This window comes from Vidua chalybeata, unplaced genomic scaffold (genome assembly GCF_026979565.1).
Source record: "Vidua chalybeata isolate OUT-0048 unplaced genomic scaffold, bVidCha1 merged haplotype W_reject_16, whole genome shotgun sequence".
NCBI lineage: Eukaryota > Metazoa > Chordata > Aves > Passeriformes > Viduidae > Vidua > Vidua chalybeata.
The window spans coordinates 298,549-326,360 of record NW_026530346.1 but is presented as its reverse complement, the minus strand read 5'-3'; the positions used below and the strand labels follow the sequence as shown (position 1 = coordinate 326,360).

Here is a 27,812-nt window from a genome sequence, read left to right as displayed (position 1 = left end):
TCTGGGATGACCCCTAATGACATTTTTCAGCTTGCTCAAGCTGTAGTTCAGGCCTTCTCTGAACAATTCTCTCCCCCACCTGCCTTTTACTTCCCAACTGCTTCCTCTTTTCCCCCAGTGAGTTCCCAGCCCATGGCAGTCTCCATCACACTGTTGCCTTCCTTGATGCCCCTCACCGCAAGGAAGGCCGAGCCCCTGGCTTAGGGACTCATTCTGTCACTGGCTGAGGTGCAGCAATGTCTCAGAGGTCTGGTTGGATTTTAGTGGCACTCAGAGCTGCTCTCCAGCTCTCAGCTCTCCTCACTGCTGAGCTCCCACTCCCTTTTCCTTGTCCTTTCAGCAGGATGAGCTCTGTGAATCCCCTTGGGCCTCCCCACTCTTCCCAGCCCATGCACACACCTCAGTTAGGCTGAAGTTGCAGCTTCTCTGTCTCCTCTGGCACACCAGTCCAGTCCCCTGTGCAGGGAGCCCCAGCCCCAGAGCGCAGCACCCAACAGTGCCGTCCGGGCTGGAGCAGCTGCCCTGCAGCCCTGGCTTGGCTCTTGGTGGCAAGGGAATGCTCCCTGTTTGCAGCTGTCCCTGCAGGATGGCCCCAGGGCAGAGCCCACCCGGGCTCCCACTGCAGCCCTGAAGCTTGGGGCAGACAGTGGTCCCAGAGCAGAGGTTCATGGGGAGCACCCACAGCTGTGCCTGGCACTCTGTTGCTGTGTGTCACAGTGTAGGCTGGCTTGTACTGGGTGAATGGACCAGACCCTGCTTTGACTGACAGGGGCCTCGCCCATCACATCTCTCCCAAGGCTGCAGGCATTTCTCAGGCCAGAATCTGAAGGGGCGCAGAGATCCGACCAGTGAAATTATCCAGACTGGCTTTTTCAAAGGCCCTTTAGAAGGAAGGGCTTGAGCACAAACGCTCTCTGTTTGCCCCATGAACATCGGGCTGAGTGGTCTCTTTGGCTCCAACCCACTTTCCTCCCTGAGCCAACGTTACCCACTGCCTCCCACATCCCCCCCATGCCTTCCCACTGCCTTGTCCTGTCAGGGCTTTCGCAGCCCCTCATCCCTTGGTGGCCCCGTCCCCTCAGGGTCTCCCTCAGCCCGGCCAACCTGCCCGGCAGCAGTGTCACAGCCCCACAGGAGCTCCTGAGGAGCACCATCGAGAGGCACCTCGGAGCCCTCAGCAATCCAGCCAGCAATACACGGGCAGGAGGACACAGATGGTGGTTCCTGCCTGGGACAGGCCTTGTGGCCATCTCCAGGCACCGGTCTCACAGGGATCCCTGGAACTCCGGCCCCTGCCCACCGGCTCAGTTGGCAGCACAAAGGCTTCAGCAGAAACACCAAAGGCCAAGGGCCTTCTGGCCATTTTCCCTGCAACCCTGCATGCCTGGGCAGCTTGCTGAGCCCAGGCACCCTTTTGTCCCTCTTCCCCTATGCCCTGCAGAGCCTGGGCAGCAAAAGAAAGATCCTGGGAATCTGTCTATTACAACACATCCTATATTTATGTGCTAAAGAAAAACAAAAAGAAGGAAAGAAAATCTTAAAAAAAATGAAACATTCCTGCTGGCTCAGGTGGCCCCAGCAGACAGAGCCTCTGGGATCAGCTCTCTGCAGAGCTCCAGCAGCGCAGCCAGCCAAGCCCCAACAGACGAGGCCGTGTCCTCCATGCCCTGCGGAGCTGATCATGCAGGCTGTCGAAGATGGAATATCGAGCTCTCTCTACTGCCTGGAGGATGTACAAAGTTTGAATTGCCAGGCTTCCGACGGCGACGCTGATGTCATTTGCCATGCTTTCAAGGGCTGAAAGAGACAGGAACAGAGCCATGGTCGGATCCCAGATCTGAGGGGACCGGAGGACACCTCCGTGCCAGGGCCATCCCAGCCGGCTCCGGCCACGGCCAGCAGGGAGCAGGGACCAACGGGATCAGCCCCAAGCTGCTGGCCACGACTCCTCCAGGTGGCCCTGAAATCTCTGTGTGCTCTGCCCACGCCGCCCCTCGTCCACACAGGGAGCAGAGCCCTCCGCAGATGGGGCACGGCTTGCAGCTCCCCCCGCCAGCCCCCGCTGACAGCCCGCTGCCCTCACTCACCCTCACAGATGAGCTGGAGCTCTTCCTTCTTCCCTCTCAGCTGCCGCCCGGCAATCCCTGGCAACACAGAGCCTGTTACGGCCCAGCGGCACAGCTCCCTGACAGCGGCGCTGCCAGCCCTGTGGCCACACGGCCTCCTGGCCCGGCAGGGCTCAGCCGGGCCCTTGCCGCACGCTGCCGCCCAAGGGCACGGCTGGCAGAGGGCGGCAGCAGCGCCCAGGCCAGGCGGGGCTCCACCACGCCGGGCCCGGATGGCGCTGCCGAGGCAGCAGGCGGGGCTGGGGCCGAGCTGCGGCGGGGCGGGGAGGGAGCCCGGGCTCACGGCTCACCCAGGAACCTGATGGCCGCCTCTGGCAGGGGCTCCTGTGGGCTCTCCAGGTAGGGCAGGGCCCGGTGCAGGTGCTCGGCCGCTCTGCTGCTGTGGTCTGCCAGCTGGAGAGAGCAGCAGGAGGGAAGGGTTGGCGCGGGCTCAGGCCCTGGGCCGGGCGCTCCCTGCGCCCAGTCCCGGCCTCCCCTGCTCGCACCACCCTGAGGCGCGGCCAGCAGCCGCTGGCGCCGGGCTCTGGAAGGGGCAGAGGGCCGGCTGCTGCCCGGGGAGCCGCGGGGCCGCCCCGCCCCGCAGCCCCGCCGGGCCGGGGCTCCATCGGCCCCGGCTCGGGCCCACAGGAGCCTGGAGAAGAGCCTGCGCTGCCTCTGGCTGCGGCAGCGGGCAGGGGCACAGCTGCCAGCCGCGCACACTGAGCACCGCGCTCAGGGGGCTTCTCCCGAGCTGGCACTTCCAGCCCGAGGCTGGCACTTCCAGGCCGTCCTTACCAGGCACTCGGTGAACTTCCACAGCTTCTTGTTCCTCACAACTTTTTCAAGGTCCCTCCTCTGCAGGAACTGGGCCACACAAAGCAGCATTTCCTGAGAAACCTGGAGAGCAGCAGAGATGCGGAGATGGCCTCACAGCCCAGGGCGCAGGACCTGTGTCCCTTTGCCAAGGCCTGGAGGAGGCTGCAGCCCACCAGGCACCAGGGCAGGAGGCAGCTGAGCCCACTCCAGGGGACAGCAGCAGCCCACGAGGCCTCACCTGTGCCACACGCCGATTCTCATCATGGCAGTGGAAGAAGAGTGGCAACAGGCTCTGGCGCACGTGTGTCTTCAGGGCCTTTTCATCCTTTTCCAGTGGAAGAGACAGCAATGCTATGAAGAGCTGTATGGAGAGCAGCTGCACCTGGCTATTGTCCTGTATGAAAGGAAGAAAAAAAGACCTCAACATCAGCTGCATGGGGCTCAGCTTGGCTCAGGCCTGGAAATCCACAGGGCACAAAGCGTCCGGGCAGCAGCCAGTGGCTGTGGCTGGAGGCAGCGAGCCTTACGTGGTCAAAGAGTGGCAGGAGCGCCTCAACCAGCTGCAGTGCGATGGGGCTGGCTATCAGCATGTCCTTGTCCCAGAAGATAAAGCTGAGGAGCATGACTGTCATGCTAACTATCTCTCCATCTGCGTCGCACAGGAGCTCCACAAGACTTTCAGTCAGGCTCCACATTTTTTCCCTCTGTGCGGAACACAAGTTTGTGAAACGCCATCCTGCTGCCACAGGGCCTAGAGGCCAAAGGCCTGTTCCAAAGCACTTGGGCAGCTGAAGCAGGAGGCAGGAGAGCTGGGAGCAGCTGCCCCAGTGCCTAAAGCCCAGCTAAGCCCAACTGACTGCATTCCCAAGCGCAACCTCAGCCGCTGCCCCCTTCTCACCATTGAGGGATCATCAATGAGCTTGAGAAGGGCCCTGAGCGCCAGGCAATGCCTGTCCTTGCACTCGCTCCTCAGGTGCCTTGACAAGATTTGCAGGACTCTGTTAGCACCGTGTTCATTCAAGTTCAGGCACTCGAGGACCTGAAAGGCACAGAGCAGTGACAGGGGACTCGGCCGGCAGGAGCCCAGAAATGCACAAGGCTGGGCCCAGGCAGCAGCACAGGGCACGGGCACCCGTCCCAGGCAGCTGCGGCTACGAGAGGGCAGAGAGCTGGGAGGCAGCTGAGCAAGGCAGTGCTGGCCATCAGGCTCACCTCCACAAGGAACGCCAGGGCAGGCAGCTCCCAGCGTGGCTCCTGTGTGCTGAGCAGCCGGAGCAGGTAGCGAGCGATGCGGGAGCACAAGGGGATGGAGACACGGGATATCTCCCTGGCAGGAAAAAAAGTAACCAAGACTTTGGGCCGGGGACAAACCTCTCCCAGGACAGACTCACAGAGGTCTGGTCTTTCCGCAGCATCCTGCAAGGGGCCCTGGGCTATTTGGGAGGCGGCTCCTTGTGGGCACCCTCCTCTCCCAGCCTTTTCCAGTCTGTTTGGCTGTCCCTCGGTGACAAGGCCCTCTGGCCCACGACCACGGGGACTGTGTGGGGCACCCTGGGCACAGAGCACAAATGTCAGAGGCAGCGGGGAGAAGGGGGTCTCACCTGGCCAGCAGACCCACGGCATAGTGGTGGGTGTCAGCACACAGCAGCGTGTCCCAGCCACACTTGCGTTCCATTGCCACCACCACATCCTCGTGCTGCATTTGGCAGAGCAGGGACTTCAGGGTCTGCACTGCAAACCTGCGTGCAGAGCAAAGCCCAGGTCACGCTGGGAGCACTGGCTCCTGCCCAGGGATGTGGCAGGGACAGAGGAGTGGGATGGAGCACCTGTTGGGGCTGGTGGCAAGGCCATATTGCTGCTGGCATCCCTTCCAGAAGGTATCGACCTCCTGTGGCATATCCAGAGTGCTGAAGAACAATTGGAAGAGCAGATGCACCAATAGGCGGGGGAAATACACTGTCACCATATGTGGGACACTGGGCACCTGGAGGATCTTCCACATCACCACAGTTGCCTGCAAAGGACAAAGCCCCCCGAGACAGCACTCAGTGCTGAGGTGTTGGTGTGGCAGGGCCTGAGCACGGGAGGGAGAGGCCTGGAGAGAGGCAGGGGGAGCAGCGGGCCTGGTGCCCCTGAAGCTGCCCCGAGGCCAGGTTTCAGCCCAGCGCCTGAGGCAGGGAGATGCAGTGGGGCAAGGAGGATGGAGAGCTGCTGGACAGGTGGCCTTGGGGCCAGAAAAGGCCAGTTGCAGAAACTCACAGCCAGGACAAAGACACCCGTTTTGTCCCCATCAGAGGTGCACATGCTGTGCTCTGGCCAGCTCCCCAGCACATCGAGGAGTATCAGCTGCACCGGCTCCGCAGTCCTGGGCGAGCACATGATGCTCTTCCACATGGTGAAAGCAGCTCTGTGGGGTTAGAGCTCTGTCTCAGGGGGGTCAGGGACACAGCACCGTGGCCTGGGCAGCAGCAGGGACCTGAGCTGGCTGCCAGCTCTGCCTCTGCCCACTGCCCCTCGCCAGCAGCACCCAGTCAGCCCGGCCCTGTGGGGTCAGGCCCCTGAGGGGCAGCGAGGGAGCATGGCAGCAGGCTTGGGGGCTGAGGTGCCAGGGCTGGCAAAGGGAGCAGCCAGAGGGCCCTGGGGATGCTCTGTTGGTCAGACACCTGGGACAGGCTGTACAGGCTGATGGGCTGGGGAGCCCTGAGCCCTCTGGGCAGGTGGCCCCGTACCTGTCACAGGATGGGGCCACACGCAGGAGCGTCATTACTACGTCAGCAGGCTGTTCTTTGGTGAGATCCAGCAGGGCCCTGTTCAGCCTGTGCTCAGCAAACTGATTGGCCATGAGCCACTGGTGGATGTACCTCACCATGGCGGGCAGCTGGAGAAGGCACGGGGAGACTTGGAAAGCTGCCAGAGGGAGGAATGTCTCCAGCTTCCCCGGAGAAGTGCTTCCCTTGCCACCACACTGCCATGGCCTCAAAGGCTTCCAGTGACCAGCAGGCGTGGCATGGGAGGCCAAGCAATTCCTGGGAGGATCAAAGCCTGGCCACAGGCTGCTTACTTGCTTTGGATTGCAAAACCCCTCCTCTACGAGCATATCCAGCAGGGCAGCACAGGTCTTGGTTTTGAAGATGTGTGAATATGCTCTGAACCCTGTGCCCATGGTGCTGGTCTCTTCCTCCTGAATCCTCTTGATGAATTTGCAAACCAGCTGTAGGAAAAGGGCAGGAAGCCAGGGATGTTCCACAGGATGCTCCAAGCGCGCAGCTCGGCTGAGCGGTAACAGCAGGCCCAGCCCAGGTGGGGATGGCTGCAGGTACCTGCGCTGTTCTGCGGAAGAGGCCACGGGCGGGGTCCTGCTCTTGTGTGCGGTCCACGGCTGCATCTGGCAAAGAGCGAGGGCAGCCAGAGCTGAGGGGCTGCAGGAGAGGCCAGAGAAGACAGCCCAGCCCTGCGCTCCCCAGGCAGGGACAGCCCCAGGATGCCCCAGGGGATGGAGCATAGCTGCTGCGGGGTGTCTGCCCGGCCCCTCTTCTGTCCTGTCTGTGGGCATGTCCCCAGGGGATGGGATGGGATGGGATGGGATGGGATGGGATGGGATGGGATGGGATGGGATGGGATGGGATGCCATGCGATGCGATGCGATGCGATGCGATGGGATGCAGTGGGATGCAGTGGGATGGGATGCAATGGGATGCAATGGCACCAAGCTGGCTGCAGGCACCAACCCTGTAGCCCAGCTCTGCCACTCACCCTCCTGCAGTGGCTCAAATGGCACCACCTCTGCGATCTCCTCTACTGGGGCAGCTCCCGGGACTTCTTCCTCCTCCTCCACCCAGGCCAGCTTGGGCACTCTCGGGGGTCTCTGCTCCATGGCAGTGACTGGATTTGTGGGTACTTGCAGGAGAGATGCCTCGGAAAAGCTCCGAGTCAGCAAGTCCTGCAGTCGTGCCTGGAAGGCACCTTCAAGAGAGAAGCCTCAGGAAGGCTACAGGACAGCAAGTCCTGCACTCTGGTCTCAAAGGCTCCTGCCAGAAGGACAGGAGACTCCTGTCAAGGATTGTGGTCTGGCCTCGAGGGCACTGGTGGCAGGGATGGGAGATGCCTCCAGGGCACCAAGTCCCATGGTCTGCCCTTAAGGGCACCTGCAGAAGAGAAGCCTCGGGAAGGCCACAGGTCAGCAAGTCCTGTGGTCTGGCCTCAAGGTCAGCTGCAGGAATAACGCCTGGGAAAAGCTCCGGGTCAGACATGAACGAGTGCGCTGTGCGGGGGCTCCTCACGGCACTGCTCTGTCTTGTCCTGTCCCGTCGCGTGCCCCGGGCACTGTGGTGCGGTCTAGTCATCGCCAGCTCCTGTGTCACCCCGTGTCACAAAGGGCCCTTGGACATGCTGTCCCGTTCCATGACACGGTGACCATGCTGCACCATGTCACAAAGGGCCCCTGCACACACCGCCCCCTGCCCTGGGGCTGCCCCCAGCCCACCCAAAGTGGCTCAGGTTGGAAGGAATTCCTCACCCCAAGTGTCTAAGAGAGCCCGACAGGAACTTTAGGAATGGCTGAAACCATCAGCAAACGCTGCCCTGCTCTGCGGGCTCAGGGCAGCAGAAGGAGCCCCCAGGGCTGCCGATGCGGCTGCGCTGGGAAGGGCACGGGGCCTTCCACAGAAGCTGGCATGGCCTCCTTGGGAGCCAGGGCACGAATGCTGCTCTGATCCCTGGGGCCTGGGGAGCACTGACATCAGCAGGTGTGGCAGAGTCCCTGCCCAAGCAGACCTGCCACCTCCCGAGCCCTGGCAGTGCTGGTGCCCGTCTCCTGCCCCAGAGACCTGTGCCCATGGGGGGCTTCCGTGCCAGAGGGAGCCAAAGCCCACATGCATTGGGGCTTTGCTCCTGCCTGCAGGGGCTGTTGGCAGGAGCACCTAGAGCAACTGCTGGCAACACTTGGTCTCTGTCAGAAGCTCTTACTCCATGCTGAAATTATTTTCTCATTGAAGTTCTTGCCTTTAGCGCAAAAACACCTTAGTGGCAAAGGCACGGAAGAATCTGGCAAGTCAGAATCCTCAATTCAGGAAAGCTTTACTTCCCATTGTTCAACTCAAGTAGTTCCAAAAAATGGCAAACTTCCCAAATTAATTGGGATGGCCTGAGGAGGGGAAGACTTGGAATTTTGCTTCCCATCTCAAAGCAGCAAGTCGTTTGCCTTAACCTCATCCACTGGGAGTCGCTTTACAGAACATAACACTACACAAAAAAAGGACAAAAACAAGGGCCATTCTTAGGTTTTCTAGGAAGGGATGGTAATATCCTAATTCTCTAAAGGAATAAAAGCTCTCGGGAAATGAAAGTCCACTCAGTGGTAGCAAAGTAGCCTAAAGAAATGAGTAAATGGCAAAAGGGCTAATCCTCCCCCTGGTACAGATATCTAAGTGGCCAGTAAAGTACAGCTCTGCCCTCTTGTTCCCTGCAGCAGAATCAGGACCATGAAGAGGAAAAGTCACAGATATTCTTTCTGCCCTCGCTAAGCAAAGCTGTGCCAAAGCACAGATGCTGCCTTCAAAGTGACTCAAATTCCAGCCTAGACCTCTCACCTTCCACACAACTCCTTCTCCAACACCCCACCAGCACCAACCCCCCCAAACTCCAACACAGAAGGCCTCAACACCCCGCCAGGAGCCCCAGCTGTCCCCGTCCCTCCACAGAGCTTTCCCACCCTCCAGCAGATGCCCTGGTTCCCTGCAGGTGCTGTGGGATGGCACTCAGGAGGATCTGCTCCAAGGCCTTCCCCTGGAGCAAGCTCAGGCTGCCAGGCCTATGGTTCTTGGATCATCCTTCCCACTCAGCCTTCCTGTGCACGGCTGTTCCATTTGCACCTTTGCGCTCAGCTCAGACTTCTCCACTGAACCAGGATTGCTGGTCAAGGACAGAGAGCAGCCTGGCAAGCTCTTTCTCCAGCTCCCTCTTTACTCTCAGGGAGGTAGAACATTCCGCAGGAAAGCAACTGCTGCCACAAGGAGCAGGTGGCCTCAGGCACCTTTGGCAATGAAACAAGGCCTTTGTTTGACATAAGGAAGCACAAGCGATTCACATGAGTAAACAAGTAATTAGCCCAGACATACCTAAGTACTTAGCACCAGTTAGCATCAGAAAAACCTGGCAGGCCTAACTTGACCTGAGAGTGACTTGACAAAAAGCTTTAGACATAGTCTACCAGAAGAACTAAGTGTGGAGTCAGCCCTGTGCAGGGAAGCCATGAGGAAGACTTTGTGCTGCTTTAGGGCATGGAGACACCTCCTGGCCATGGCCTGGACATCAGCTTCAAGTACAGCAATCTGGCACAATGTATTTCTAACCCCCTGCCTATCGAATCACCTGAGGAGTGCAAAGATGGATGGTATGTTTGATACAATTCTTACATCAACCCACTGAAATTGATACGTGGCGGAGAAACATTTCAGTGGGTGCAGAGCCCTCCCCTCCAAATAAAAGGGCTTTTGACAGACCATGCATTTGTCAGTTGATTTCTTTGAACAAGGGAGACCCCTCAGGACTGCTGTATCCTGAGGGAACACGGTTGGCCTTGACCTGTAGGCATCGGCACAAGCTTAAAATCAGCTGCCTCAGCTTCCAGGACCTCTCTTGGCCAGCATCCTGACGTGGATGCAGGACTGCTGCAAGGCACTGCTGGGACCCAGCGGGACGGGACCGGCTGTCTTGTGTCCATGTAGCACCCCCTGACACAGCCAGGGTCATCCCGAAACCAGAGAAACGCTCACATGTCAGCACAGGGGAGCAAGGAGCACTGGGCTCCCCTCAGGGTATCTCAGCTAGGCTTGCTCCACAACACACCCCCACTTTAAGGCCTGCTGATGCCCAGCTGCCAGAAATGCCTACCTTGTTCTCTCCAAGATGCACAGGGAGAGCCAATGAGCAGGACGCCTTGGGAGGCAAACCTTCCCTGCCTTTTCTGAGGCCAGGGACACACCAAAATCAGCCAAGACTCTCCACGGTGTGTGGTCCACACAGCCCAGCTCTGTGCTGGCCCTGGGCTACAGCAACTTCCACCAAGCAAGAGGCAAATGCATATTGCCAAGAGTTGAAACCCAGCAGACAGGGAAGATGTGAAAAGTGTGTGCGTAAAGGCCTTTTAATTCACAGCTCTCAAAGAGAGCTTTGGGCCTCACGGCTGGACAGAGATGCTCCTGCTCACGCCTCTGTCCAAAGGGGGGAACACACCCTGCTGCAGGTGCTTGGGTTGGTCTCCACAGGTGCAGGCGGATGCCAAACCTGCTCTTCACAGCCTTCTCCCTTGCCCTGCCCCTCTGCCAAGTGCAACGAGCCTCAAGGACTGAAAGGACCACAGAGAGCCAAAGGGGGTCACTTGCACCTGCCTGACTGGGAGCTCCCTGGGAAGCACTTCCCTTGAGAAGCAAGCCCCTTTCCTCCAAAGGCATTTCCCCAAATGTGTAGCTTTCCTGAGGAACACCAACACACTCTTAAAAGCTGGCAAGGCTGAATGACTTCAGGTCCTTTCAGGACAGGCACTCCAGCTGTAGCTCGTATTCCCCCAAGTGTGTTTCCAGGTGGAGGTTCAGAGGTGCAGCCCCAGGCCCTCTACAAACACAAGCTGCCTGCTGCCTCTTCACCTGCCTCACCTCCTGCCTGGGGTCATAGCAGCAAAACCAGGCTGTTCCAGCTAGAGCCCAGAGCCCTGTTCCCGCAGGACGCTCTTGCCAGCACCTTCCTGCAAAGAAATCATCTAGGATATCATGCCCTGGTTCCAGGAGAAATTCCTCTACACATTCCCCTTTTTCTTTCTGGACAACCCAGGCTCTATTTACAATAGACTCTAAAGTTTTCTTCATACACAAAGAAATACTGCCAAAGATAATAAGCACAGCAAAAGTGACAAGAAGGATTCCAATTCCTTCCATCAAGAAGGTTTTCAGCCATCCAGTAATTCCACATTCCTTGAGCCATTTGTCAAAAGGATTTTCAACACTAGTAAGCTTTTTCATATTCTCTTGAAGTAGGGAAAGTCTCTTGTCAATGGAAGCAGAGTGATCAGAAAGATTCATGCAACACATGCCTTCAAAATCCTCACAGCTACATCCTTGAGCCAGTAACAAGAAATCAATTGCAGCACGATTCTGTAATACAGCGTGTCGTCTACTGCCAATGTCAGTGGTGAGCTCACTTAATATTTTGGAGGTGATATTAATTTGTTTCCCTGTCCAACAAGCCAGTCGTCGTATTATTAGTTCAAAAGCTCAGGCAGAAGCAACTCCTGGTGCAAAAATTGATGCTAAAATGACAGATGGTCGTCCCCACAATTGAACATCATCTCTACAGTCAGGTCCTAATTCTAACTGGTGTACACTGCGCTTAACACGTTGAGACTTGTGACTTATGTTGAGTACCTGTTGGATATTGGGGGCAAATGGTGTTAATTTGCCAAAGTAACACGGTCCTCCTGCTGCTTTAGCAGGTATGGCAGGCCAGGCACGATCCCCACAAATGAGGAATAATCCTGGAGGTTACATCTGTGCCGTGGCCCTAAACCGTGGAACAGGCCAAATCCAATTGTCACAAACAGCAGTAATGTTGTTGTACCAAGGGGATCCAGGGGCAATGCAAGTACTATTACTTCTTGGTTTGAATGCCTGAAGGTTTTCTGAGCTAATGTCCTTTCTCTGAAATCCAAAAACTAAATAGTAATTTCCTGGAGCAGACCCTAAAATGTCAAGCTCCTGAGGTTGTATACTTGCAACATTCAGTCCTTTTTGCAACTAAGAATGCTTGGGACCCTAGGGGGGTTGGTCGAAATGTTGAGTTGTTTGCAGCAATTAATTGGAACGGCTTTTGTTTCATTTCATTGTTGTGGATATTCTCAGTTCAGTCAGAGAGAAGAAGAGATATTTCTACCAGGCTGGGCCTGGGAGAGAGTTGGAAAAGAATGTAAAGAATTCACTATGTCTCTTGTTGTTCAATTTTGTTTATAGATATATTCTGCCACTGTGCGTCATTCAGAGCGCACCAATGGTGTGTGTTGCCTTCTGCTGAGAAGGCAGGCGACCTGGTTTCAAGACACAGCACGGCAACCCAGCCTCACCCAGGTCACTCGGGCCACCGACATGCACAGACAGCAATGTGGTGGATGGTCAAATGGCATTTATTACCTTATCTCGTGTGGTTAAATAGTCAAGGGGCCCTACTACGTCAAAAGGGGGACGATGGGCCCGGCTAGGGTTAGTAGGGAGTGGAGGACTACTGGTGTTAGGAGGTACTACATGTCTCAGGGGTGATTGGTTACATATGGCAGGATGAGGGGGAGAGGGTCTTGCTTTCCGTTGCATCCCAAAATCTTCCGTTCGCCTGTCCCTATCTACCACATCTCCCCCCCTCCTTTTCACTAATAAATGAGGTAGCTATAAACCTAGGCACTAAGGTGAGGTACAAAGTTATGACTTGATAAGGGAAAAAGGGTTTTTGGCAAACTTGAGTAATCTTCGCAAGGCAAGTTTTTGCGACAGGCAGTGTTCCCCGTTTTTGGTTTACGGCATTTGTTGCTGGCTTATAAACAGAATGTTGGCTTGTTCCAGGCGGGCCTGAACGAACGAGACCAGCTTGTTCTGCAGGCATGGTCCTAAAGTAAGAGCTAAAAGTAGTATTGCCAGTTGGCCTATCAGGGTGGAAATTAAAGTGGTGAGCCATGGTGATCGATTGAACCAGGACTTGAACCAGCTCTGTTGGGTTTCCCTGTCTTTCTTTCTCTGAGTCAGTCTATCTCGGAGCTCTGCCATGGAGTCTTTAACGACTCCTGTGTGGTCTGCATAAAAGCAGCATTCTTCCTTTAGGGCGGCACACAATCCTCCTTGTTGCATGAACAAGAGGTCCAGTCCTCGCCTGTTCTGTAAGACCACTTCCGAAAGCGAGGAGACTGATTTCTCTAGAAAGGAGATGGATTTCTCGATCCTCTGCAAGTCCTCATCGATGGTCATTTGCAGCTGAGCAAGCCCTTGGTGTCGGGTCGCGAGGGCTGAGACACCCGTGACTGTGCCAGCTGCTCCCAGGCCGAGCAGCATTGCGATAGTTACACCTGTTATTATTTCTCTTTTGTGAAGTCGGCTGGGTTCTTCAAAAAGGTGGTATACCTCTTCGTCTGAGTGGTAGAGGACCCTAGGAACAATCAGAACTTGGACACAGAAGTCGATAGCGTCATTGAATTTGGCAAGGAACACACAGGGACTCACTCCAGATCGCTGACAAACCCACATCCCAGAGGCGGATGGGACCGCCCACTTATGGATCTTTCTGTTGGGCTTGACAACTTCGGTGCAGAAGTTGCCTTTCTGCTTTGCTAAGGCTGCATTGCCAAAGCATTTGCCCTGGCCTATGACTTGACTCAGGGTGATTCCTCTGCGGGGAGTGTCCCATCTGCACTGGTGGGGGGCATCGGCTGTGGAGTAACTGAAGGGGGTGTTTAAAGCAACTCTTTCGTAGAAAGGAGGTTTAACATCATAGCAAAGCCAGCAGGAATTGGTTAGGTTTGGGTTGGATTCGTTCAAGGATAGAAAGGTAGCTTCTAGCATGCGAAAGATTGGGTTCGAGTCTGACTTGGCTAAGCGGCCTATTTGGAAGGCATCCGCATGGCCGGTCGGGATATCAGTGGCCTTTGTGGGCAAGGTTTTGGGGTGGGTTATGTTTTCCCCTTTCAGCACATCTTTAATAACTTTTTTGGGTCCTACCGGTCGGGGTGCTGGCGGTTGGAGCCTGATAATTCGCACATTCACCCACTCTTTTGGCCCTTTGAGGACTACTGTCCACGTTCTGCCTGTGGCCCAACTAGGGTGATCTGGCTGCAAAACTGTCATGTTATAGTCTGTGCACTTCCGATATTTGGGCTGTGTATAATAGTTGCTATAGACCCCTTTCGCAATGGCGGGTTTTTTACAGCCGGTAGGTGCCCAGGTGAACTGTAAAAATTTATCGGGCTCCTGCGGTTGCCACCCTTGTCCTGATGGTCTGGCATCTGTAACAATGGTTTCACAGCCCCAGTATCCGCAATATCCCCACCCCGGGTAGTTACAGTACTTCTTCCCTGGGTTGGAGGCTGGACACCAGTAGGATAGGTACATGTACATGATGTGTGGGTGATAGGGCTCTATTTTTGGTCGTCCTGGAAACAGGTTGGCGATGTGGAACACGAAGGATGGGGTGCTCGCTGTGGTGATTTCTTTGAACACCTTGTCACTTGAAAGATGTTGCATGACCCACCTGAATGGTTGATGGGGGTAATGATCTGGGTTGGCTTGCCCTCCGGTGACAAGCCCCAACAGCAAAATCACACAAAAACATGGTTGATGTCTGGGTCTCACCGGTGCGGGACTCTTGGGTGCTGTCTGGTGGCTTGGTGGTCATCATTTTTCTCTGGAACAGGGGTGTACGCGTTATGGGGATGCCCCACGAACATGTCCTGCAAACAGAAACTCACAGTTCTCATTAGTCTTATTCTGAAGGTCAGGCTGGCTCCAGCTGGCAGGGAGCGCAAAATGTCCTTGGTGACGGAGTTGCACTGCTGGCGCAAGCAGTCCGCTACCACTGGGCCCTTTGCCTCTGCAGGCAGGGTAGAGGAGTCTACTCCCGTTTGCAGGCGGTCTACGAACTGCATGAAGCTTTCACTCTCTGCCTGCCTTATGGTGGACCACAGTGATGGCTTGGCCACTACTAGAGAGGTGGCACGAATAGCCTCCCTGGCGGAACAAGTGGTGGCCCTGACTTCCTCGGCCCGCATTTGTGCGGCTTGTTGCTGAGGTGTAATCATCTCATCATGTTTTCCCATCAGCCTGGATAAACTCGAGCCGTGCAGTGGTTGCTCCGCCCCAAAAGCTTGGGCTAGCTCTTTTGTACAATTATCTTCCCATTCCTGCTTAAACACGAACATTCCCGCACCGCCAAGTATCATGCGACCTATTTGTTTGATATCAAAGGGGAGCAAGTAATCATTGCCAAAAAGGCCGTCCACGAGGGTGGAGACCTTGGCTGAGTTGATCCCTTTCTCTGAAATGGCTTTGACAATTGCCTGTATGTCTTTGTGGTTTACCGGAGTATATATCCTTTGTTGGTTCCCCTCTGGCCCAGTGATCCTCACCGGGAAAGCTTGAACTGCGGCCGAGGGGGCCCATTCAGCACAAGCTATTTTTATTTTTCCCCAGTCGGTGAACTGGGCTGGTTCGTGTTGTGATTGCCTTTCGGTGTGGCTTAAGGCTTTATTCATTTTTGTTTTAAGCTGCGTTAGCTCCGCTCTCTCCGTTTCTGAGTCCCAGTCGGCTTCCGTCAGCTCTCCTGAGCTAGCGGAGCTGCTGTTGCTGGACTCAGAGCCGGAAGTCGAATGCCAACGCACTTCCGGGCTTTGGTGCCTTTTTGTGTGGCTCCGGCACTGTCCCTCCCTTCGGGGGTGGTGCCGCTCCCGCCCCCTGGGCTTGCCCTGTTTCCCGCAGGGGGGGTCTCTCCCTTAAACAGTAGCAGCATTGATCGCAGCTCCCAATTGGGCATGCGCTCTCTGCCGCTCTCCTCCTTCTCTTTTCCCCGCGGATGCGCATTAGCAAAAACCCGCGACTCCGGGCTCTTCCCGCCAAGAGCATCCGCACCCTGCCCATCTCCTTGGTCGCTGGCGCCATGTTCGGTTGGGTAGAGCGGCGGCGCTGCCCGCATTTCCTCCCGAGCCGCATTTTCTGCGCCTCTGGCTTCTCTCGCCAGTTCCTCCCAAAAGGACTGCGCGCGCTGCTGCGCCCCCCGTGCCGAATCGCTGATCGGCAGCGAAGGGACAGATGGGGAACCCGCGGGTTTTTGGGAGGGTTCCGCAGGGGGGTTTGGACTCTGGCTCGGGGAGGTGGGGAACGCACCCGGCCCCCCCAGATCCCTGCTCTCAGGCAAACCGCTTTCAGGGGCGGTTTGCATTGCTGCTCCTATCCCCAGCTTGGGTGTAGCTAATAAACATGTGCGCGTGGCGCTTCATGTTTCCTGTTCTTCGAGCGCTCTGCGTAGGGCTTGTTCGACTTTTCCCCATGCCTTGAGGCTTTTGCTCCTGCCTGAGGATTTGGTATCCTCGGCCAGCGCGGCCGTGCATTTCTCCCACACCTCCGGATGTAATATTTCCACGGGATGTTCAATCGCCCCAAGCTCTAGGAGTCTTGCAATAGCAAGATAAAAACCTTGAACCTGCACTTAATTCCCCACTGCTTCTGAGCTGAACTCACGACCTTCGCGATGGCCTCCATGATGATCGCTGGTCCAGGGACGTCTCCCCCGCCGAGAGTAGGTCCCACCGCTCCGGCCACTGTTTCTCATCCAGGCAATACCCGCTAGCCGAAAGAATTTCTCCCTCCCGGGTTTCGGCACCACTTTGTTGCCTTCTGATGAGAAGGCAGGCGACCTGGTTTCAAGACACAGCACGGCAACCCGGCCTCACCCGGGTCACTTGGGCCACCGATATGCACAGACAGCAATGTGGTGGATGGTCAAATGGCATTTATTACCTTATCTCGTGTGGTTAAATAGTCAAGGGGCCCTACTACGTCAAAAGGGGGATGGTGAGCCTGGCTAGGGTTAGTAGGGAGTGGAGGACTACTGGTGTTAGGAGGTACTACATGTCTCAGGGGTGATTGGTTACATATGGCAGGATGAGGGGGAGAGGATCTTGCTTTCCGTTACATCCCAAAATCTTCCGTTCGCCTGTCCCTATCTACCACAGGTGTGAGATGATTTTACTTTAAGGCCAATGAAATTTGTCTGCACAATGTTCTCGCTAAAGAGAGTGGTGCATTTGAAATAAATCAGTTTTTCTTCTCGCCCTCTGAACTGGAGTTCTTTGTTCCTGCCTCAACAACAACAACAACAGGTGGTAGTACAAAACTCATCTGCTGCTTGTTCAGGCTTGGGATATACTTTACTTTTTGTCCAAGGCCTGAATTCTGTGAGATTGTTCAAAGGAACTCCAATGAAGCAAGTACAAAAGGGATCAGAGGGGGTAGCTAGTGATCAACAGAATGATTTTTGCCCTGCCTGATTGGCCCAGGTAACCCACATATTTCTTCATGGTTGGATGTTAATCCATGCTGTCTTCTCCAAGGACGGTTTTGTCAGTCCTAACAGTCCTATAATCAAATGAAACAAGAATTTTGTAATTCTTGTTCCTAACTGGCAAAATGAACATCACATGGTAAGAGCTTGCGTTCTTTTTGTGGCTAAGACAACAGTGTAAGCCTTGGTTAAAAGATGCCAAAAGAAAGCTTCATATAGGCCTTCAATATTTTCTGGTATCCATGTTTCTGGCAAAGGCTGATCTGGCTCAAGGTTCAGAAATGCCCTACCACGTTCTTCAAAGGTAATACTAACAATGACATCTCAGCAGTCTAAGCACAAAGCATGATCATTTTGCAAAAGGTTCCGCTGTATAACAAAATTCTTTCTACAACTACTGCAATTTAACACGATGTCAGCTTGCTTTCCACAATTCTCAGAAGCAGAATTTTTATAGCACTTTCTTAACACAGCATTACAAGCTAGCAGTCCAAATGATTTTCCTGCTACTACTTTTGACACGACGTCTTCTATGGAAGGTGGGATTGGTCCGAGTTCTTTGTGGAGTCTCTTGAAGATTGGGAAGAAGTAGAGTTGATATCAATATTCCCTTCATTCTTCTGAGGTTGACATGCAGGGCAGACAAATCTGCTAGGGACCCACAAAGGTTCTTTACCTGTGGAAATACAGAAATATCCTTGACCGATAAAGAACACTGGACTGGGTCCCTCCCAGTTGCCCGTAGTCACATGTTTTTAGAATGAACTTGCATCCCAGGAATGGTTTGATTTTGACTGTTTTGAATAGCCTGATGATGTATAACAACAGGAGGCCCCTCTCTTCCTCCTGTTAGAGACAAGTAATTCCATGTAAAAAATACTTTATTTAACCGTTTACTTGCATCCATCTCAGTTGTCTTTTCTTTCCTCAAGTATTCTTTTATTGTGCGGTTTGCTCTCTCGACTATGGCCTGTCCTGTAGGGGAGTGTGGAATTCCCCTGACATGTTTCACCCCCCATGTTATCATAAATCTAGCAACCCATAAACTACTGTAATCAGGGCCATTATCTGTTTTGATTTCTGCAGGCACTCCCATAACTGCAAAACAGGCTGTTAAATGTCTTTCAACATGAACTGCCTCTTCTCCAGCCTGGGCAGTGGCCTAAATGAAGTGAGAGTATGTATCAATTGTTACATGGACACATCTAGACTTTCTAAATTCAGGAACGTGTGTTACATCCATTTCCCAAATTTGGAATGCTTTTAAACCTTTTGGGTTTAAACCCTATACCAGGCCCATGATGACTACACTGAGGACAGGAACGAACAGTTCCTTTTGCATCTGCCAAAGGGATTCTGGTCTGTCAATGCAATGATTTTGCATTTGGATGAAACATTTTATGAAAAATGCCAATCACTTCTTTTTAGAACTTTTAGAAGTTTAATAATAATAAAATGGTTATAGAAATAGCAATACAATTAGAGCAATAAAAATTTAGGGTTAGGACAATTACAAGACAATTAAAAGCAAAGAATTACAGACGTCCGGATGTTCTTGGGCACTAAGCTGCCAAAAACATGCCTTGCGAACAAAGGAATAACCCTTAAAAGCAACAGCCTGTTGCATATTCATCTATCTCATATATGATGCATAAATTCCTTGCTAATTAAGAACTTTTCTGGTTTTTGTCAACTTCTTCCCCTTAATCCTGGTGCTTCCATAAAGATGGAGAGTAGGTGGAAGAATGTTTGTCTTTTCCAATAAGGAGGCCATAACTCTTTGTGTCCTGTTACTGTTATCTCTCTGCGGAGAGTTTCTTGATTATCTTATCCCATTCTTGAGCTAGTAAAGAATCTTACATCACAGAGTTTCTATGTTAACATTATGTTAGAACCTAAAACTATATTTAACCCACCACTCAAGAGAATTAATACAGCATAACTTTCTAATATTACACATATCATATTCATTTTAATCTTTGTGAAAAGCCAGTCATAAAAGATGCATTTTTCACAATTTCATGGCTGTTTCGGGCATCTTCTAATTTGTTTCTTGGAGGTGTTATTGCAAAACAACTGACTGCTTCATCTGCTTGTGCATTGCCTTTGCCTAATCTAATGTTCCACTGATGGCTTCTGATATGCATAATGCAGAATTCTTGCTCTCTTTGCTGAAGTGTGGTACGGAACTGTACAAACAGTTCACCAAGCTGCTGATTTTTTGTTTCTGATAGCAAAGCATCTTCAATGCGCTGCACTACGCCGACTACACCCAATGAATCTGATGCTATGCTTACAGGTGTATCTTTCCAGTTTCCAAAAGCCCAGCACACGGCTTCCAGTTCTAAGGTTTGGAGGCTGTCTCTCTGTTGCCCAAGGATGATGTGCTTCTGCCAGTGATTTTCTGATTGCCACACACATGCAGCCTTCTTCATTTTTCGCCCTGCATCTGTAAACACTGTTGGCCCTTTAACTGGCCTTTCAGAAGACAGTGGCCTTTTGACCCGTATCGTTCAAGCATCTTCCAAAGAGGCCCTTTTGGTCGATTATTATGTGCAGTTCCTGTTTAGCCTATCAAGGCTTCTTGCACTTCAATCGAATGCCACAGGAGCCATTCCAAATCATCTCCAAGGACCAGGATGCTGATGCCTGCAGCCTCAGCTCCATCTAGTTCAATGATTCTGTCCCTCCCTTTCCTTACCAAAGCTGCTAATGCTTCTGACTGACACAAAATATGATGCCATAGTTGCATTGGCAAAAACACCCACTCAAGAATGATGGCCGTGTCCTCCCCCTTTTTCTTTTGCCATTGTAGGATAATGGCAAGGGGAGAAGTGGTGGCGTTGCAGATCAGAAGAGATAATGGCTGATCTGGCAATCGGCGATTACTCCATCCTGTTTGAATCTAACGAGCTACTGCGTGCAGGGCAGCCTCTTGTTCTGGTGAACAGGTGTGGGGACTATGTGCCTCGGTGCCATGCAGCCAAGACTGGAAGGGGAGGAGGTCATCATTGGTGATGCCAACTATATTACGAACCCATTGTAAGTCTCCCAAAAGCCTTTGAGCATCATGCAGGGTACCAATCTGTGCAGTGATGGTTACCTGTTGTGGCCTGATCTGAACCTCCGAGATGAGCCAACCCAGGTATTTCCATGGTACAGAACACTGGACCTTTTCAGGGGCGACAGTCAGTCCACAGGAGTGCAAATGGTTGATGATCCACTCGAATTCACTATCTGTTAAAGCAGATTCGGCAGCAAACAAAATATCATCCATGTAGTGATAAATGAGCATGTGAGACCATCGCTTTCACACAGGCTGACTACCCATTCATAGTGTTTGGCAGGGGCTGCACGGTTGACAGATGGCAGAGTAAATGCAAACCTCTGTCTATCATCAGGGTGTAAAGGAATTGTGAAAAAGCAGTCCTTTAAGTCTATTATTATTATTTGCCAATTTTGTGGGATCATTGTAGGAGCAGGAAGGCCAGGTTGCAGTGCACCCATACCTAACATTTGATCATTAACTTTTCGTAAATCCTGTAAAAGTCGCCACTTGCCAGATTTTTTCAGGATGACAAATATAGGAGTGTTCCACGGGCTTGTGGAAGGTTGAATGTGACCTGCTTTTAGCTGTTCCTGCACTAACTCTTCTGCAATGCGCAGCCTTTCTGAGATCATCGGCCACTGGTCTACCCACTCTGGTTTTCCAGTTAACCATGTAATTTTTAGAATGGGCGGCTGACGCCCAGTGGCCTTGGCACAAAATGCTGATCTGTTGTCAGCACCAGTCCCAGTTGTGACAAAACATCCCGTCCAATCAATCCTAGTAAAGTGTGTGGAAGTTGCATTACATAAGGTTTAATTACAATTGTTTGGCCGTCTTCAAACTGCAAAGTAATTAAGTCTTTACTTTGTTTTGGTGCTTTTGCTCCTCCCACCCCCACTGCTTGGGCAACTAGAGATTGTAATTCCCATGTCTGAGGCCACATATGTTGATTAATGACAGTGACATCTGCTCCAGAGTCTAGTAATGGTTCTAAACTAATTTCTTGACTGCCCTTTTTCAATTGAATTTTTGGATATGGTCTTTGATTAAGGTCCAATGTGAAAAAACATCATATCCAGAGGATCCAAAACCTTTATTTCCTCTTACTTTAGCTCCTTGGCCTTGTTCTTTGAGTTTTTCATAGTACTCTCGACATGTAAGAAAGTTTTCATAGGGAAGTATTTGTGCAATCTTGCTGCCTTTCGGAATTGTTACAGGTGGTTGTAAAGCACAGGCCATGATTTGTACTTGCCCTGTGAAATCTGCATCTATTACATCGGGTAATGCAATTACTCCTTGTTTGCTTGTTGATGACCTGCCAAGTAGAAGTCCTGCGACTCGCGACTCAGCCCTGAGCATAGGGCCTTTTACTTCAGCTGGAATCAATGTTACCTCTTTGTTGCTCAGGGTTACCTCTACTGTGGTTGCCACGTCCACTCCGAGACTCCCTCGGGTGGCTGGGACGCGCTGGCATAGGAAACTGTATTTTTCATCTGTGTCGAAGGGGTATGTTGGGTTGAAGGGGTCTGTACTTGTGTCTTTGTGTGTGTATTTGTCGCGCTGCTCTGCATGTTTCTTGACGGTTTGTGAGGACAGGCAGCGGTGGCATGAGTGTCAGAGTTACACACATGACACCAAACAGTTTTGGAACAGGTTCGCCGCATATGTCCAAATTCACCGCATCGGAAGCAGGTAGCAGTTTTAATCTTTCTGTTATTTTGACCTTTTATTTTAGCTTGCCTGCCTCTGTTTCCAGACAGAGCAGCTGCAATTACATGACCTTGTTCCTTTAATGTTTCTTTCATCGCTGCCGTGAAGCGGCTGTCTGATTATTCTGTTCTGCCCGAGCGGCTCTCATAAGCATTTTGTCAACTGGGCTCCCTTGGGGTAATGTTGCCAGGATTGCTCTCGTTCTGGGATTTGCTCCTTCAAAAGCAAGAGTGCGGAACACATGTTCCTGGAGTTCAGGAGGCAAATCTGCATTATCTTTTATTGCTGCTGACAAACGGTCTAGGAATTGTCCACAGGGCTCTGTTCTTCCCTGGCGGACTGTGGTATAAGGTGCAGGTTTTTTCTTATCAGGTACAGACAAAAGAACTCAGTGGGCTAAAGTCTGGGCAATTTGGTGCATTTGAATAGGATATTGTAGCTGAACTTGTGTGTTAGAATAGGGTCCTTGCCCAGTTAGCATGTCTGCCTGTATACCATACAGAAGGTCTCCTCCTATTAAATGTTTATTTGCTTCTTCAACTGCTAATCTTTCCAATTCTCTTCCAAACAACAAATACTGAGACAGAGTGAGGAGAAGGGAAGCAACTCTTGCACAGTCAGCAGGGGCAAGGACATCTGCTGTAAAAATAAATGGAATAATTTGTCGGGTAGCTTCTGATCGAATACCATGGCTAGTAACTGTTTGTTTTGCTTGTTGCAATATTTTCCAATCATGACGTTCCCAATTTGCTTAATTACTACTGACTATTACAGGGCAAGCAAGAGAACTGGAAGCCTGCCATTCACCTTCTATGATAGCATCTCAAATCACACCCGACCATCGCTGTTGAATTGGATTTTTTCCGGCCTTGTTCCCTGCAGGGGTATTGCAAGGCATCCGGGCATCGGTGGAGCAGTCGGCTCCACAGGGGGTGTCACAGGGACTGGGACGGAAAGGGGTGTCGGAATAGTCTTTAGCACTGACACAGTCTCTGTTTGTTTTTCCAATTGTTCCTGCCGTATGGATAATTCTGCTAATTTCTTTAACGCTTCTTGAATTGAGTCATTACAATCCGATTTTTTAGCTTTGTACTTAGATTCAGAGGGCTTTGACCTTCTAACCATATCTTTTTCCTCTCCCTCGGACTCAGCCGACAGCATAGATTTGAAACATAAACTTTAAGAGATTTAGAGATTTTAGAGGAGCTAAGATTTTAGGTAGAGGTAAGCCTTACTAGAGTTAATTAAAGTAAAAGGATTCTATAAGTAGGCCTTGATGAAGTTAAGAGTTAGTAGTTAACTAAGAATCGATTGCTTGTCAACACAATGTTTAGTAAGCTGGGTTTATAATGAAGAATATAGAAACTGACAAATAGCTTTTAGGAACATAAGACAATTGTGGGCCTCCTCTGTTCTGAAACCAATTGAAGACAAGGGATGGGAGTTCTACCAAGACTTCATTTGTCATATTTGCATTGAAAAGGTAGAAAGGTCAGAATGAGGAAGACTTCATTTATTTCTTCATTTTGGGACCCCTCCCCATGAAAGGGACCAGTGACCCATTTCAAGGAACAAACTACGCATGCTTAATAGCTTTTGGAATGATTAGCATACGAAGCGAGGAATGGGATGTACTAAATTAGGAATATGTATTTGTATTTTGGGTATTCAATTCTTGTGTGGATAAAAGGACGCTGTAATAATTTGAAAGGCGTGGTGTGTATCTGGGAGCTATCCCACACGCTGCCCGGCGTCGCAATAAACATATACTTTCTAACTTTAAACTGTTAGAGAGTTTTTGTCCGTCACAGTTGGATATCGGTGCTAGATCGATATCCATATTTCTTTAATAAATCAGATTTGTCTGATGCTATGTCAGGCAAAGGAGGGTACAGGGAAAGGCAGCCTTCTTTTCTTTTCCTTTCTGCCCGCAAGCTGAAGCTCCCTTTTTCGGCCTTGCATCACCCACCGCCTCAGGAATTTCTTCTATTTCTGCCGCTTCAGGCACTGCTTCCATATCTATGGCTTCTCTTGAAGGGGGATCAGTTACTTTTTCTAATTTTTGACCAGCTGCAGCAGACTCTGATGGGGCAACCTCCTCTTTTTGTGATGGATTATTTAGCAACTCTTGCAAATTAGAGCAAACAGGGGCAGAGATTCCTTTCATGGGGACCTTTCCAACTCCAAAAAAGTTAGCGAGACGTGACGACTTGGAAGGAACTTGTTGCTTTGTTCCATTCGTATCGCCTCCCAAATCCTCAATGGCTGCGGCAGCTACCTTTTTCTCAGCTGTCATAGTCTCTAAAGTATTGGCGATAGATTTCCAAGTAACTCCTAACTCCCTTGCTTCTTTTCCATTTTTTCCACCTTCTATCCTGATGTCCCGGAGATAGTTTCCTACCTCTTGCCACTCAGATTCACTAAAGAGCAGGGCAGGTTCAGAAAGCTTTCCTTTTTTACGTGCCCATTTTATTAGGGCTATTACTTCTTCTTCTTTGGTGTCCTCACCTCTCTTTGAGAGGATAGTTGTCAGTAATTTAACTGCCGCGTCTAATTCCATCGTGGTCTTACCTTGGCCGGGGCTTGATCGGCCGCTCAAGCTCCGGACTCTGCTCTTGCGTTTGCCTACCAGGCCTCTCCTGCCTCCAGCTCTCCGGCTCCCAAATCTGGTGCTTACCTGATGCTTGGGAGCCTTCTGCATTTAAGCGATCCGCATTTAATCAAAGGAGTCCCTGTTCAGGGTGCCAGTATGAAGAGGGTCCCACGGAGAGCCGGCCGGAGTAATGACACTCAAACCACTAGGGCTAGATGTCATCCTCCTTTATTGTCTAATTTATCCATATTTTATACCTTATTGCCTTACATAATACAATAGCTAATTAACATTCATTGGTTAATGTAATATGATTGCATCTACAAGTCACTTATTGATTGGCTGTTATACGACAAGCATCTGATCAGGTTATAGTACGTGACAGTTTTCAGCATCCAGCACAGACTATTGTATTCATACAAAGCTTATTGTCTTTCCAAGGATGTCCTAAATCCTTCTGAAGTAACTAAAGTATCTCTGTAATCTGCAGGCCAGGGTTGTCGAGTTTCTGCAAAGAAATACCATCAAGGATATCATGCCCTTGTTCCATACATTTCTCTAATGTCACACAGCTGGTCTCTAATGTCACAGCCTGTTCTGTGATGTCATAGCCTGCTCTGTGATGTCAGACCTCTGCCCTGTGATGTCACAGCTGACTCTGTGATGTCACAGAGACAGCCTATGATACCAGAGTTGTGTGATGACCTCACATAACCCACTCTGTGATATCATATCCCACTTTGTGACCTCATGTTCCCAGACGATAAATTATCTCCACCTGCTGAGCACACACAATGCTCGTTCTCCAAAACCCCGGGCCTATGGAAACCACACAATGCCCATTGTGTGAGAAGGGGAACTGAAATTCACCAGCCTCAGTGTCCTGCCAGCTCAGCCAGGCCCACGGGAACATTGGGGTCCACAACCACCAGGGACCACCAGAGAGACCCCCAGGACGGAAGAACACATGGGTAAAGGGGAGGGGAAATGTGTTCATGAGTGTCGTGGTTTGACATGGAAGTGAATTTTTTCCAGGAAGTTGGGTCAAACCAATCAGTGGTCAGGTTTGGATATTGGCCCCTGGAGTGACCACTGAAAGTATGGACAGGCCTCTGAGAACACAGGGGGTTAAAAGCAAGAACTCCCAGGGGAACTGTCTCTTTGGTTCCGGTCGTCAGAGAGTGCAGACTCTCCCCTGCCCAGCCATCGGCTGGGCGGGGGAGGGGAAGCCACGCGGCCTTGTCCAGCTAGGCCAAGGGGGCTGAGGGTCTGGAACCGAGCCAGCTCCTGTAGACGGAAGGGTGGAGAGAAGCGGAGATGCCTTTGTTCCCCCCCCGCCCCCACAGAGGGAAAGTGACAGAGAGCCTGGCGGCACCTGGAAATTTGCCGGCAGAGGAGAAGGAGAAGGGGGGGGATGATGTCCAGCATGGGAGACGGGATGCTGGACCGAGATATCAGCCGTCCAGGGAGTCTGAACTTTTAACCCTTTCCAGCAAATGAGGGCTTTGTAAAATATTACTCCTCCTTGATTTGTAGTGGAAGAGGGACAGTCTGGGACCTGACATGTTAGAAGAAGAAATATTTAGGTGGGAGGAGATGATGAAGTAGCTTTTGGCTGGACTTTTCTTGTTAGCCATGGACTGAACCAAAATCTCCTGCAATAGGGACTTTTTGCATTTTAGGGGGATGCAGTGGTGACCCAAGGAGACCTGCTTCAGCTTCTAACAGCACAGGAATGGCAAGAACAGAAGAAAGCTGAGGAGGGAATGGTGATGCCCTCTGTCTTCGGGAAAGAAGATGATTTCTGTTCTTGGACCCTTGGCCCCAGGGGAAAATGGGGGGGACTGTAGGCCCAGGATGAGAAGCTGAACTGTTGTATCTTTGGGTCCGTGGCAAAGCATCCTTAAAGGAGCCCTATGAGCAGTCTGTCCATGCACGGTGGTGAGAGCACTGTGCCATAGAAAGGAGAGTGTCACACTGGCAGATTTTCTCCGGGCGGTTACCATTTGTAACAGGGAAACACAGGAGGTGGCAACTGTGTTTCCTGGGGGGTCTGTGGTGCAAGAGAGACTTCTCTCTCCCTTGATAGCTTGAGTATTGATTATCTGAAGGGTGGTAATTTGATCAGGAATCCCGGGTGATGTTTCATGGTGGGTGTTTTAGGAATTGGGAGGAGGAGGGGTGTTTTAAAAGGTCTTCATCCTGGATTTAGTTTGTGTTTTCTGTATTAGTAGTAGTTTAATAAAGTTTTTTTTTTTTCCCTTTGTTATTAAGCTTGGGCCTGCTCTGCTCTGTTCCTGATAACATCTCACAGCATTTATTTGGGGAAGATGCATTTTCATGGGGGCGCTGGCATTGCGCCAGTGTCAAACCATGACAATGATTTTGGGGAAATGATTATCATCTGTGTGTTTAGTCCCGGACAATCAATGAATAGGTGTGCAAAATACAGAATATGAACAGAAACTTTCCTGCACTCAGCATGCTCGGCTTTGGGAGGAGCTATCCCCTGTGCATCCGGCTGAATAAAGAATGCTGCTTCTTAATGCTGCACTGGTGTGAAGGAGTTTTCTGTTTTACTGAATTTTTAGTAACTCCCACTCCCAAGGAAAGCTCTGTCTCCTGCTGTTCACAAACCGAGAAGGGCTGGTGGCAGATGTGGGGGTCAGAGGCTGCCTGGGGCACAGTGACCATGAAATAATCAAGTTTTCAATGTTCTGTGAAAGAAGGAGGGGCAGCAACAAAACTTCTACACAGGAATTATGGAGGGCAGACCTTGGCCTATTAAGGATGCAGATTTGGAGAGTAGCGAATCAAGTACTGATTTTTTCAGGGAAACAGCCCTTAAAAACAAAGAGGTTCAGGAAGGATGGACACATCTCAAGAAAGAAATCCTAAGGGGGAAGGAGCAGCCTGTCCCTCTGTGCCAAAGTTGAGCCAGCGAGGAAAAAGGACTGCTCTGTCTGTGCATGGAGCTTTTGTGGGAACTCAGGAAAAAAGAGGTTGTATCAACTTTGGACAGAAGATCAGGCGTGTCAGGAAATCTTTAAGGATGTTGTTAGGTTATGCAGAAAGAAAAGTAGAGTGGTGAAAGGTCAATCAGAGCTTAACCTGGCCACTTCTGTGAAAAATAATAGAAAGTGTTTTTAAAAATAAACTAATAGCAAAAGGAGGGATGAGTAGAACTTCTACTCTTATTGGAGGCAGTGGGGAATAAAGTAACTAAAGATAAGGAAAAGCTGAGCTGCTTAATGCCTTCTTTGCCCCAATTTTCAACATTAGGACAGGTCATGCTGAGGACAAGTGTTCTCCTGAGCTGGTGGATGGGGACAGGGAGCAGAACAGCTCCCTGTAATCCAGGAGGAAGTAGCTGGGGACCTGCTGAGCCACTCAGATGATCACAGGTGTATGGGATGGGATGGGATCCATCCTAGGGGGATGAGGGAGCTGGTGGATGAGC

At 51.5% G+C, this 27,812-nt stretch overlaps 1 protein-coding gene across 2 annotated transcripts; it reads right to left on the bottom strand.

The window, feature by feature from the left end:
- Positions 1 to 1,471: 1,471 nt before the first annotated feature.
- LOC128783129 (uncharacterized) lies at positions 1,472 to 7,220 on the bottom strand. 2 transcript variants are annotated; one of them, XM_053933719.1, is made up of 15 exons: positions 6,675 to 7,220; positions 6,242 to 6,306; positions 5,983 to 6,132; positions 5,651 to 5,799; positions 5,181 to 5,328; positions 4,748 to 4,935; positions 4,523 to 4,660; positions 4,134 to 4,248; positions 3,820 to 3,960; positions 3,449 to 3,625; positions 3,160 to 3,315; positions 2,901 to 3,002; positions 2,417 to 2,519; positions 2,088 to 2,144; positions 1,472 to 1,797 (listed from the first exon to the last, which is right to left on the bottom strand). In XM_053933719.1, exons 1-15 carry the CDS (start codon positions 6,793 to 6,795, stop codon positions 1,598 to 1,600), a joined length of 2,010 nt encoding a protein of 669 aa, XP_053789694.1. In that variant the 5' UTR covers positions 6,796 to 7,220; the 3' UTR covers positions 1,472 to 1,597. The 2 variants fall into 2 exon arrangements, with proteins under 2 accessions (XP_053789694.1, XP_053789693.1); XM_053933718.1 differs by having other exon boundaries at positions 5,651 to 6,132; positions 6,675 to 6,949; positions 7,067 to 7,220.
- Between the last annotated feature and the right edge of the window lie 20,592 nt (positions 7,221 to 27,812).